This window comes from Labrus bergylta, chromosome 12 (genome assembly GCF_963930695.1).
Source record: "Labrus bergylta chromosome 12, fLabBer1.1, whole genome shotgun sequence".
Classification (NCBI taxonomy): Eukaryota; Metazoa; Chordata; class Actinopteri; order Labriformes; family Labridae; genus Labrus; species Labrus bergylta.
The window spans coordinates 28402248-28414730 of NC_089206.1; the positions used below are offsets into that span (position 1 = coordinate 28402248).

At 39.8% G+C, this 12483-nt stretch overlaps 2 protein-coding genes across 2 annotated transcripts; one reads left to right on the forward strand and one right to left on the reverse strand.

The window, feature by feature from the left end:
• The first annotated feature begins 692 nt into the window (after positions 1-692).
• Positions 693-8594, forward strand: actr8 (actin related protein 8). Its single transcript, XM_020638175.3, has 13 exons — positions 693-992; positions 2487-2657; positions 2754-2864; positions 3099-3203; positions 3360-3533; positions 4754-4847; positions 5004-5136; positions 5653-5806; positions 5910-6005; positions 6142-6282; positions 6392-6692; positions 6804-6967; positions 7236-8594. The coding sequence occupies exons 1-13, from the start codon at positions 858-860 to the stop codon at positions 7377-7379; spliced, it is 1923 nt and encodes a 640-aa protein (XP_020493831.1). The 5' UTR covers positions 693-857; the 3' UTR covers positions 7380-8594.
• A 59-nt stretch (positions 8595-8653) lies between these two features.
• Positions 8654-12198, reverse strand: selenok (selenoprotein K). The gene is made up of 4 exons (XM_020638177.3): positions 12041-12198; positions 11457-11547; positions 10731-10805; positions 8654-8753 (listed from the first exon to the last, which is right to left on the reverse strand). The coding sequence occupies exons 1-4, from the start codon at positions 12057-12059 to the stop codon at positions 8654-8656; spliced, it is 285 nt and encodes a 94-aa protein (XP_020493833.1). The 5' UTR covers positions 12060-12198.
• Between the last annotated feature and the right edge of the window lie 285 nt (positions 12199-12483).

The following is a 12483-nucleotide window of genomic DNA, read 5'->3' on the forward strand; positions in this document are numbered from 1 at the left end:
TCGAACATCATGCTGCAGGTGCTGGGGATCGAACCCCCTGCCTTCTGGTTGAGAGATGACTGACCCTGCCAAATGAGCCACAATGCACCCAACCGCCCAAATCCTATCCTAATATAAATGTATTAATTGCATGCATATGGATAGGTACAGGGCGGCTGTGGCTCAATTGGTAGAGTTGTTGCTTTTCAACCAAAAGGTTGAGGGTTCAATCCCCAGCTGGCCAAATGTCCAATGTGTCCTTGGGCAAGATGCTTAACCCCAAATTGCTCTGCTGCTTCAGTGGTGGTGTATGAATGGGATTAGTTACTTCTGACAAATATTAGGAGAAAAAATGAAGACATCATAACAAGGATAAGTGTTGGACATAAAAGACTGAATCAAACATGTTATGCACCCCAACAGTGTCAGGTAGAGGAACCAATAGACCATGTTCTCTTATACAATGTCGGAAGTAAAAAAAGAGAAAGAGAGACATTTAAAATGGCATCTGACTTGCTATTGGATTAGGGAGCTGAATGTACTATGAAAAAGAAATAGAGCTAATCAACGAAATGTACCTGCAGAACTATTTTATTTATTTTATTATTTTACAAAGGGTTATGTAAAAACTACGGTCCACACTTCAACATAGTGGGTGGCAGTGATGTACCTGGAAGCTGAGTGCCACCCGGGAAAAAATACAAGCGAAGAAGAAGAATTTACCATGTGACCAAACACGGAAGTAGAATCTATCACATCCAAAGCAGCACATTTAGACCAATGTTTTAGATCAAGGTCTGTTATGTGGTCGCGTTTTGACGCACTTGCCTAGAAATAGTATATTCTCTTTACATGTTTGATGAGTTTGAGCAAGAAACATGACTCAGGCTGAGAAAGAGCAGGACAACGGGAAGGAGAAAGAGAAGGAGCGAGAGAAGGAGAAAGAGAAGGAGCAACAGCGAGGTGTGAAAAGACCCATCGCTCCTCCGCTCATCCAAGAGCCCTTACACGAGGTGAGATGGGAAGTCAAGAGTTGTGATTGTTCTGTAATGCTCGTATTCAAAGCGTTGGCTGAATGTTAATCCTGTGTTTCAGTGTTTTGGACTGGCTCCATATCAGCTGAGCTCCTCAGTGAGCTGAGCTGTGTCGTGCTGTTTGATGTCTCTTCTAACGAAATGAACTGTTTTTTGTGGTTAAAAAATATATGCCTTGCTTCCCCTTTCTGCTATGACCTTCTTTAGAGATAGATAACATTAAAATTACACGTGTTTCATCTTTTACATTTTTTTTTTATAAAATTCAATTTGCCAACAAGCCAGCTCTGGCAAAGAAAGAAAGAAAGAAAGAAAGAAAGAAAGAAAGAAAGAAAGAAAGAAAGAAAGAAAATAAAAAGCAACAATTTTCACACAGTAAGATTTAAAAAATAAAGAAATGCAATTAATGCTTTGCAAAAAATAATCCCTCTTTGTGGAGACTTTAGCCAAAGAAAAAGCGTGGAAACATTGCACTCAATCTGAAAAGGAAAGGTGATGTACTCCTTAGTGTCAAACATTTCTGGGTCAGTGTACACAATTGCATCTTTTTACGCATTTATAAATAGTTTTGCACCAATCACATCTCTATTCTCAATCTGTTTTAAACTAATATCCAATATCATCATCTGTTTTTATATTTAATGATGAAATGATAGGTCTAGGGCATCCCTTGGCATACACCTTTCCTTTTGTAAATGGTACAAATCTTAGAATGAACCAAGCTTTCATGCAATCTTTTCAATTTAAAGCTGGAGGTTCATTGGTTCAAAAGACTGTTGAACTTGAAATAATATAAATCTTAAAGAAAAATGAACATTTTTTATTTGAAACTATTAAAGGCCAAAGTGAACATTGAGTCAGCACTGGAAAGAGAAAGAAGTCATTTGTTGAATTCCCTTATTTAGTAATCTGAGGTTCACTTCATGGCAATAGTCCCAGTGCTCTGATTTGATGCAGACAGAGAAGATATCAGACACACAATAAACAGAACAGATGTAAGGAAAATTACATGGCAGGTATTGATAAAGTATATACACTATTAATACAACAATCTTAATAAATGATGAATAAAAAAACATGGAAAAAGTAAAAACATGATGTAATCAGAAGGGTCGTGACGGTTCAGAGGTCACAGTTCGGTCTGTGCCCCGGTGCAGGGGGTCACTGTTCTATACAAGTTCGGTTCATCAGAAAAGATGCAAGTACAAGTTATTTTTTCTAATTTATTTAAAACTGCCAGCAGTGCAAGTTACAGTCTGTTCCATTGCACATTTTCTGTTATATATTTTTTCCTTTCTTTGTTTTACTGAATTTTCATAATTTACTTTTGTGGCCTGCCTGAATAAACATTTTTCACTGTAGAAATAAACATTTTTGAATGCTTGTTAATCCTTTCCACTAATACTACGTAGCATCATGATCCACCAGTACAACAAATTGCCATGACCTAATATATATATTCCTCTTTCACAGCAAATACAGAGCAACTTTGTAGTTGTTATCCACCCTGGATCGAGGACACTCCGTATCGGGCGAGCAACAGACACTCTGCCGGTGACGGTTCCACACGTTATTGCGCGACGACACAAACAAAGTGGACAGCCCAGATATGAAGACGCCTGGCTGTTGAGGGACGGTCTAAATGTACGTCGCTCACGCTCAGCTATAACCATTATACTGTCTTGTATTTCCTATCTCCACTGAACTCTGATTATTCGTTGATCCTCTTCTGTGTGACAGAAACCTGAGAGTAATGAGCAGAGGCAGCATGGGCTTAAAATGGTCGACCAGGCCATCTGGTCCAAGAAGATGTCAAATGGGATCCGAAGGACACCAGTATCAGCTGAACAGGTGTGCATGATGAAAAAGAAACGGGAAGAGGAAGAATTGTTGCATATGTTTGAAATAGTCAGGCGGCTAAAATGTGAAACAATTCCATGCTTATCGAAAGGGGATCTGGTAAAAATAAAAAATTATATTGAGGAGCAACTCAGCAGTTTTGCTATGACTTTGAGTATTTCTGTTTGCAAAACAATGTGCAGGAAATAATAGAATTCTTTGGTGTGTGTGTTTTTGTGGGTTCAGGCAAGAGCTTATAACTGCCAGATCCGTCCAGCAGTTCTAGACAGCAGCACCAGGGTGAGGTGGACAAACACAGCCCACCATCCTCCTCATCTGGTCGGAGAGGAGGTCAGTGAGTATCTCATGGCTGAGTTCATGATTAAGGAGATATTAAATTAGGACCTCTACAGTCCATTTCCTCAACTCTTTTTTTTCTTCTACCCTGCTTGTTCATTTTCTCCCTCACGCTCAACCCTTCCATCTTTCCATCCTACCGTCATGCAGGCTATTCATGTGAATCCAACCGACTGTTACAACATCCACTGGCCCATTGTGAGAGGTCGGCTCAATGTACATGCAGGTCCTGGAGGCTCACTGACTTCCGTCCTGGCTGACCTCGAGACAATCTGGAGTCACATCATTCAAAAGCAGCTGGATATCCCCATTAAGGACTTGAAGGTAGAAGCAACCTCCTCACCTCTCCATACCAACTTTCTGCAGGACTCTGCAACATGTTGACAGAGATGAAATGAAAGAGACATAATGATGAAATGTTTTTATAACTAAAGTTAAATTATGAATGATATTACATTTTTCAGCACTTTGATGTAAAAGTTTGATCAGTGTGAGGCAGAATGTAAATATTTAAAGTTAAAGGAGCAATATGTAACTCTGACACCTAGTGTTTAAAATAGGTACTGCAATCCAAGACATTCAAAACATTGGATAGAGCTGCCCCTCATTCCTTCTCTCTAGAGTTGATGTGCACGCAGGTTGCCATGTCAAATACACTGATGCGTCAGTGTTTAGCTAGCTCTGCATCGGTTTTATAACTTTTCTGCGTTCTAACCTCTTCGTTTCTGCTCGTGGTGCTTATTAGAAAGAATGCAGTGGCTTTTTTGGTCACACTTCTTCTTCTTCCTTTGGGAAGAATCCATTCTATCGGAACCATTTCACTTGCCGCTTCCATCGCTGCAACACCTGTTTGGTTTTCCATTTGCATGGCATACCGCTGGGCGTCCAAAACAGCCGTGTGGGGGTGCCGCCTATTCTCTGGTCAAAACAAAACAAACCAATCTGTGCCAGATTCGAAAATCGGAAACAAACTTGTAACATAGGAATGGGCATTTTACAAACTATGGTTCAGATTTTATGTGGATCAGTGAGAAGATGGGTTCTGCCACTTACCAGTCAGCATTTTTTTTCCAGCTAAAAACTCCTGGTCCCAATCAGGTTATGAGTTTAAAGTAAGTTACCATGGCGATCAAGCTGGGGTAAAAGAGAGCCAGCTATGTGACACAGAAAACTCTGACTTTAGGCTCAACTGACCCGGCTTACTCTCTTATGGCTTGGTAGCATGTTTATGTTTTCTGTTGCTGGAATGCTAAAGCATCAGCAGAACTTTTTAAACATCTACATGTCGATTTCGATACATTATTGAGAGCACTTAGATTAAGTGTCAGTTATTGTCGGTATTGATAAGCAAAATGTATTTCTATATCAGTTTCAATTAAATCTTAGAGAAACCCATTCTTAATCAGGATGACTCCTGCTGCTCTAAGCTTTTAAGACATTCTTAACACTTTTAAGAGCTTTACAAAGAAAGAAATAAAAAAATATCAAAGCTGCTTTGTATACTTTCTTACATGTTTTCTTTGCATTTTGTTCCTGGTTATCAGTATTACAGATGCATCTTATTGGTCCCAGACATCTGCAACAGGGAGCACATCAAAGAAGTTGTCAACATGCTGCTGCTTAATATGGGCTTCTCAGGTAATACATACTTATATATACTTGTATACATATCAAAAGTGAATGTTCAATTCTGCCTCATCATATTCGTGGCAAGCTAAGGAACTATGGAGACTGTTTCTTTCAACCATCATCTAACCTCCTCTGCGTCTGTGTGTGCATGTTGTCTTTGTATAGCTATCATAGTGCACCAGGAGTCGGTGAGTGCAACATTTGGAAGTGGTTTGAGCAGTGCTTGTGTCGTGGATGTAGGAGACCAGAAGACAAGTATTTGCTGTGTAGAGGACGGAGTGTCACATCGCAACTCCAGGTAGGACCGAGGAACTTTTAGTTTATGCTTCATCTATGAACCAATTTATTCATCCATTTTTGTACACGAGAAGCTGTGACACTGATAATAAGTAGGAGTTTTTTTTTTATTTTTTTTTTAAATGATCTGTTTCTCATGGATTGATGGGGACATCTTTCTTGTAGTTTAACATTTAGTAATTCTATTAAAAATAATTTAGCATAGAGTCAATGAGAATTGTAATGCCACGTTGAGTAAACAAACAGATGGGATTAGAAAGAAATTCAGAACAAATCTGTAAAGTAGGGGTGGGGGGGGATACATGTGCTCAGCAAATACCACAAAGAGATCAGATGATGTGCCATCAGCCTTCTCTATTGATTTGTAGGAATGAAAAACATAGTTGTAGGCAAAGCAGAGAAATGCAAGGAAAGGTGAAATTTAATTCAAGGTCATAGAATTTCTGAAAAAAAAACAAAAAAAACAGTGGACCTACGTAGTATTGAATTGTATGTTTGTCTGTGTTGCATTTCACAGGCTGTGTTTAGCATATGGGGGCTCAGATGTGACCCGGACTTTCTATTGGCTCCTGCAAAGAGCAGGTTTCCCCTACAGAGACTGCCAGCTGTCCAGCAGACTGGACTGTCAGCTCCTGCAACACCTGAAAGAGACCCTGTGCCATCTAGATCAAGTGTGTATTCATCAGGGGATGGGCTCTGTGTGTTTACTGTAGCTCAAATGTTGAACAGTAAACCATGGTACAGATGTTTCGCTGCGGTTCTTACTCTTAACAGGACATATCAGGACTACAAGATCATGAATTCCAGACACGCTTTCCAGAAGCCCCAACTCTTCTCTACCAGGTTCGACTAGGGGATGAGAAATTACAGGTGCTTTGCTCAAATAATTCAAACTGAACATTTGTATAGAGAGTGCTTTGTGGTCTCGCATTAATCTCATTGTCTAGCTCCATTTGTGTCCTTCCCACTTTTTTTTCTGGTAACAATGTATGTTTGCATATTGTAGGCACCTATGGGTCTTTTCTATCCGACTACATTTGGCATTGTAGCCCAGAAGATGACATCACTCCAGTGCCGTTCCCAAGGTGACTCAGAGGATCCTTACGACGAACATTACCTGCTCGCCACACAGAGCAAACAGGACCAGGTAACACACACGTTCATTTAAAACATAGAGTTAAATTAGAAGTCCTTTATACTGTAGTTGATTGATGATTCTTGCGATTTTTAAATAGTCTCTAAATTTTCTTCACCAGTCCTCTAAATCTGCTGCAGACCGGAAGGCTGTTCCTAGACCAGGTGGAGGTTTGGATGGAGACATGAGTGGTCAGGGGGGGATTGGAGATCTCTCTGACCTGCCCAGGGGCTGCAGTAGTGGCGGAGGGACTAAAGGGGAGGTGGACCTTGGGACTGCACAGGGGGATTGTCTTATTGGGGCAGGAGAGGTGGAAGAGCCCCTGTCTGCTCATCTCTCCAGGAAGACTGCAATCATAAGCCAGTTTGAGAGCAGGGCACTTGGCCTGGACAAGGCCATCCTGCACAGCATTGACTGCTGTGGTAAGAAGGACATAGTAGGCCTAATTTAAAAAATAAAATAAAAATGTAACCAGGTGCTGCACCTTTTTTTTTTTTTTTTTTTTTAGCTCACGTTTTCTTTCATATCCACAGCGTCAGACGAAACCAAACGCAAGATGTACAGCTCCATCCTGGTCGTTGGAGGAGGGCTCATGTTTTCCGGTGCACAGGAGTTCCTGCTTCACCGCATTATCAACAAGATGCCACCGTCATTCAGAAGACTGGTGGACAATGTGGAGGTTATCACACGGCCAAAGGTAACCTGAGATACGTTGCACATACTCCAAAAAACTGGATCTAGATCTTTAGTGCAGGGGAAAGTGGCTTGGTGTTCAGTGGCATAGATAGATTAATAGACTTTATTAATCCCAAGGGAAATTCTAAGTATATTATACTAACTATATCTATACAGAGATGAAGGTGTAAGAACAATACGTTCTTAACACAACAAGCTGTTAAGACTGGTGGCAAAATGCTCTAAATAGCTCTTTGAAAGAACTATATTGTGATATTTATACACTACAGGACATGGACCCTTGGCTGATATCGTGGAAGGGCGGAGCAGTGTTGGCATGTTTGGACACCACCCAGGAGATGTGGATCCACCAGAGAGAGTGGCAGCGCTTCGGTGTCCGAATGCTGCGTGAGAGAGCTGCCTTCGTCTGGTGATACCAAACGACGTTTAATTAAATCTAAAACTTTACCTGCTCTTGAGGTGATCCACAAAAACATGGTATACATGGTTTAAGTAGGCTAATTCTTCTTGCACATGCCATGACAGAGGATTCTTGTTCTGGAGTAGGTCAAAGTAAGGTTTAAAGATAACCATGAAGAACTCACCCACTAAAAACTTACAAGTAGACAAAACAGGGCTGTGGAATAATAAACTTGTTTTTCTTAAAGCAAACGTTTGAATTGGGATGCTCTGAATGGTGGGAAGGTATTTGATGAAAAAAAAATCTCTGTACACCGGAATGTGTGACAGGTGCTTCAGAGGAGGGTAAAACTTAAAGACAATGAGAAGAGCTCCTCCACTCTCCTCTCACTCTATGCTGATAAATTTATTTGGTCTAACCGACCTTCATCAGGTACTTGGGAGGTATTTGATGAACTCAGGATTTCAATACATCCCTGCTAACATTTTGATAATTGTCACATAACAATCTTACTATCCTGTTGTTGTTGGGTGTCCGGTTGCCATCAAATACCTGAATATGGTTTTTGTTAACTAATACCTTTGGATTCTGGTGTTTTTGTTTATACTTTAATGCTTCAATGTTAACTGATGTCTGGATCGGAACAAATAAACCGGTCAGAAACAGTTGCATTTTATTGAAACAAACAAAAACCTTTTACTTTTTATTTTGAACATGCTTGAGTGGATTACAATGTTGCCTCTGGTCTGAAGCAAAGAAAACTTAGGCGCACATTTGAAAAGTAGACATTTTTAATTAAACAGCGATACATAGAACAAACTACTTTCATGATAGAGGGGTTATGACAAAAAGTGACACACTAGGAGACTGATGTCTGGTGGTGGAGGAAAGTTTAAAGGGGCAAAGGCAGAAAAAAAAGGGAGGGGGGGGTGATGTGGATTGCTGCTGTATCAGCCGTTCTGGACCCTATGAGTAGGTCTTCCCAGAAAGGCGTCAAGAAACTGCTTGTGGCAGCGGCAGCAGATGAAGGGGGGCTTCAGCACTGATGTCACATTCTCTGTTAAGATCTCAGGAAAAGGACACTGTGCCCGGCCCCACGCCTACACAGGACATGTAGGCGTTTACCTAAAGAGACGCGAGAGTTAAGTTATACAATGGAGGAGTCTTTTAAAAAAAAATCATGTCTAAATATCGGTTGAATAATTAAAATAAAGCCTGTAAAACATAAGCTGACTTCATGATACATGTTTCAGAGAAAAGGTCTTAAATATTAAGAAAATAAATAAATCACCTTCCTCATCCTCCTCCACCCATTGGTGGAGCGTTGGGACCTGCACCGTGGTTTATTCTTCCAATACTTCTCCTGCCACCAGGGGGACCTGGAGGACTACAGAAAAAAAAAAAGGAAAACAAAGTGAAAAGGAAGCGGATCAAGGTGAACTAAATGTCATGATATAATTCTGTGTTTTTGTCAGTCTCTTGTCTACTATGGCTACTTCTCATGTCTCTTATTTTTCGTTTCCTCGCTCCTCACTTAAACTTGTTCCATGCCACCATGTTGAAGGACGTCTCAAGTCTTATTTCGGCAGCGAGGATCGAGGAAACATGAGACCAGGCTATATCAAATATTTCCCTTTCCTTAATCTCATTCATCCATAATTAATCCACAAATTAGTATTTTAACACAGGCAAAGATTACCAGGTTAGAGCGGTTTGCTGAGCATAAATACAGAGTCTTCAGTTTTACAAGAGGGGATTTCTTTAATCCTGGCTACCATGGTAACTGACTGTATACTGCACACCCACCCAGAACCAGGGGGTGGGTTTTCCCTCCCAGAATTTTCAGATTTTAATCAGTTGTGGAAAAAAGTGCTGACTTCAATTATTCTTTTCCCTGACAGCTGAGAATAAAAAAGGCTCGTAGAAATACTGAAGGAACATGTAATACTGTATATGCAAACTTGTTGAACCGTTAAGTAGAAACAGAAAGAGGAGTGAAACCCTGTAGTCACAGCAGCAGTATGAAACACATCATGAACACCTGGATGTGTTCAGTCGTGGACGCAGCATCTGAGCACTAGTTCCTCCTGTCATTTTCTCTCTGGTGACCTAAGGTCATAATAACACTTCAAATTTCAAACAGCATAAAATCTAGACAATGAAAGATTATTGAAGGTGTAAACCTACATATCTACCTGGATTATACTTTAATGTTTGGTCTGGATTTGGTGCCAAATTGTATTTTACAGTGCTTGTATTTTAACTAGGGTCATCAAGTGATTTTATTCACGATTCATCACTGAATTTTTAATGTTTATACATGTTTGAAATTACATTAAGCATTTGAAAACGGTTTATGGTAGGCTTTTATTTTGAATTGTTGTACTGTTTTAAGACTAACAATATTTTAATTCCTGTATGAATACAAACCAGCATTTATTTTGAAGTACAATAAGGAACCTCCGGTAGATCGAAGGTTATGACATTAACTCAATTCTGACTTAACTGTCTAGGATTTTTTAATGAGACATTCAAAGGTGCAGCAGGGCCGTTCTTTTCCATCACTGTGACTACAGGAAGACGTTACAAAGAATAATGCCTACTGTGTGCCTCAAGGGACAAAATAGCACACAATTAAAAAAAATGAGTGCATTCATTTGGGACCTTAATTATTCATGAATTAAAAGTTAATTCTGACTGCCATAATTGTAAAATTAAGCAACACCAATTAGAAAATTTATAATTGGTCTTTATCAGAGATTATGCGATTATTCACTCAGTAAACCTCAACCAAACACAGATAAGAATGAAAATAAAAAACGATTTAGATTCAAGTTTTGGCCAAAATCTGAAGTGACTTTTCACATACCCTTTGCTGGAGACAGACAGATAGTTGAGGGTAATGTGTGAATCATGTGAAAAGACCCTTTAATATGCAGTTGTCATGCTAGACATAACAAGGAGGAACTGGGAGTGAACTGAGTGGAAAGAGTAAACAGAAATAGACACTAACATTGGTATTTACATGTCAAAATTATTACTGTTACAAAGAACTGTTCCACTTGACCACATTTTGCGTCACTATTTGTTTGTGCAAAAGACCAGTCAAAGAATCATCAAGCTGCCTTTTAGTGGTATGCACACTAAAACCTTGAAAAGTTACAAAAGAAAGATAACCTCTGTGGGGATACTCATTATCTGTGGTGGGGTTTGGTTTGTGTCTATTCATCTAATTCGAAGAAAACCTGGATATGTCTCACCTGCTCTCCCTAGGATGATATTCACATCCAAAATAAAATGTAAATGCTTAAAGAGGCATGTAGTACATTTCCCAAATGTTTAAAACAGTGGAGGAATGACCTACCCTCTGCCATCACTCATGCGTAATGAACCACCGTATCCGTCCTTTGTCATGTCAGGGTGAATCATGGTCTTAAAACTGGAAGAGGAAATAAAAGATCAGAGTAGATGTCAATGTTACGTGATCAATGGCAGTCCAAAACTGCCATTGATCACGTAACATTGATAATCAGCCCCAATACTTGACAAAATACATGCAAGAGAAGAACAAATCTACCATTGTGGGACTTGACAAACAAGTAACATGTTACACATTCTTCATTTCATTTGCACATCAACATCTTAGCACTGTGAGTATAATGGTTGAGCACTTGAGACTCAGAGATACAGCAGGTAGTCGTTCAATAGGAATATTGGTGGTAGGATCCTCAGCTACTCCTGTCTACATGTTAAAGTATCCCAAACTGGGCAACATACCCAACTGCAATTTGCTCTCTAATGGACAGCCTATGAACTATGAATGTGTTGGAATATTATCTTATTAATGATCTTGTATGGCACTTGATAATTTACAATTCATTTACATGGGCTACATTTTAAGGACGTTAGAATACTGATACTAACGCGTTATATAAAACCCTGCTGAACAAAGTAAAGCCTCACAGAGACACCAGAATGGTCATTTGACTAACTTACTAGTCCACCTGTTACCTTAGGTAAACACTATCTCACAGAATTATATTCGTATTTAATCTCTAGGCTTTAACTCGTGTGGATGATGGTGACTTACAAAAGGCCAAAAAACTCCACTGCTCCCCAGAACAGATCGACCAGTAGGGACAGTCTCCATGGTGACTGAGTCCTGCTGTTCAGGACCTGACCTACAAGACAGAGAGGTTAGTGTATATAGAACTATTATTAAAGACTAGTCACTATTAAGTATAAATGCTTATAGTGGTATTTAGTACACATAGGCATGTAACCAATCAAAAGTGATAATAGTGACAAGCATCTTATCAGGGTCTCACTTCATAAAGTGTCATAAAGATAATATAGTATTTTAACAACAATTAACTATGTCTTAAGATGATTTAGAGAGAGGTCTGTGACATCGTCTAATATTCAACATAGGGTTAGTAGACTTCAAAGCCTTCCCCTTTAAAGTTGAACTCGATCAACATAAATATTTATATATCAATAATTCTTGCTACGCACTTCCAGGCAAGCTAAACTTGCTAATCAGCTTGTTTGCTAGCTACAGCCAGGCTCTGTTCTGTTACAAGTTACTATCACAGAGGTGTGTTGAAGCTGACATGTCGGAAAGGAAAGACATTAACTGAGATAAAAACAATGTTGAACAAACGGAACACCTACCGTTGGAAACGTACACCATTTTTAAATCACGTAGCCGTGTTTACAGAAAGGCACAGGCTACTCTTTAATACACGTATCGTATCCGTACAGGATGTACAACAACCCGGAAGTAGTCTTCTTCTTGGGTTTTAAATGGGCCGATCGCAACCAACGTTACACGTCCATACCGCCACCTACAGAGTGGGAGTTTGCAACATCAGGGTTCTTGATTTTAGAGAAATAGCTTTTTTTAATCATCATTTTCATCACCTTGGTTGCGGGTGGCTTGCCTCAGTCTTGAGAAATGGTAACGGAGGTTGTACATCCATGGAGGGAGCTCAGAGTAGAGGAGCTGCTCCTTTCTATTGGGAGTCATTTAAGGTGGTGCCGGAATGCATTGAAATTAAAATGACTCACCTCACCTCACCTCACCTCACCTCATCTCGTCTCATTATTGGCACAGG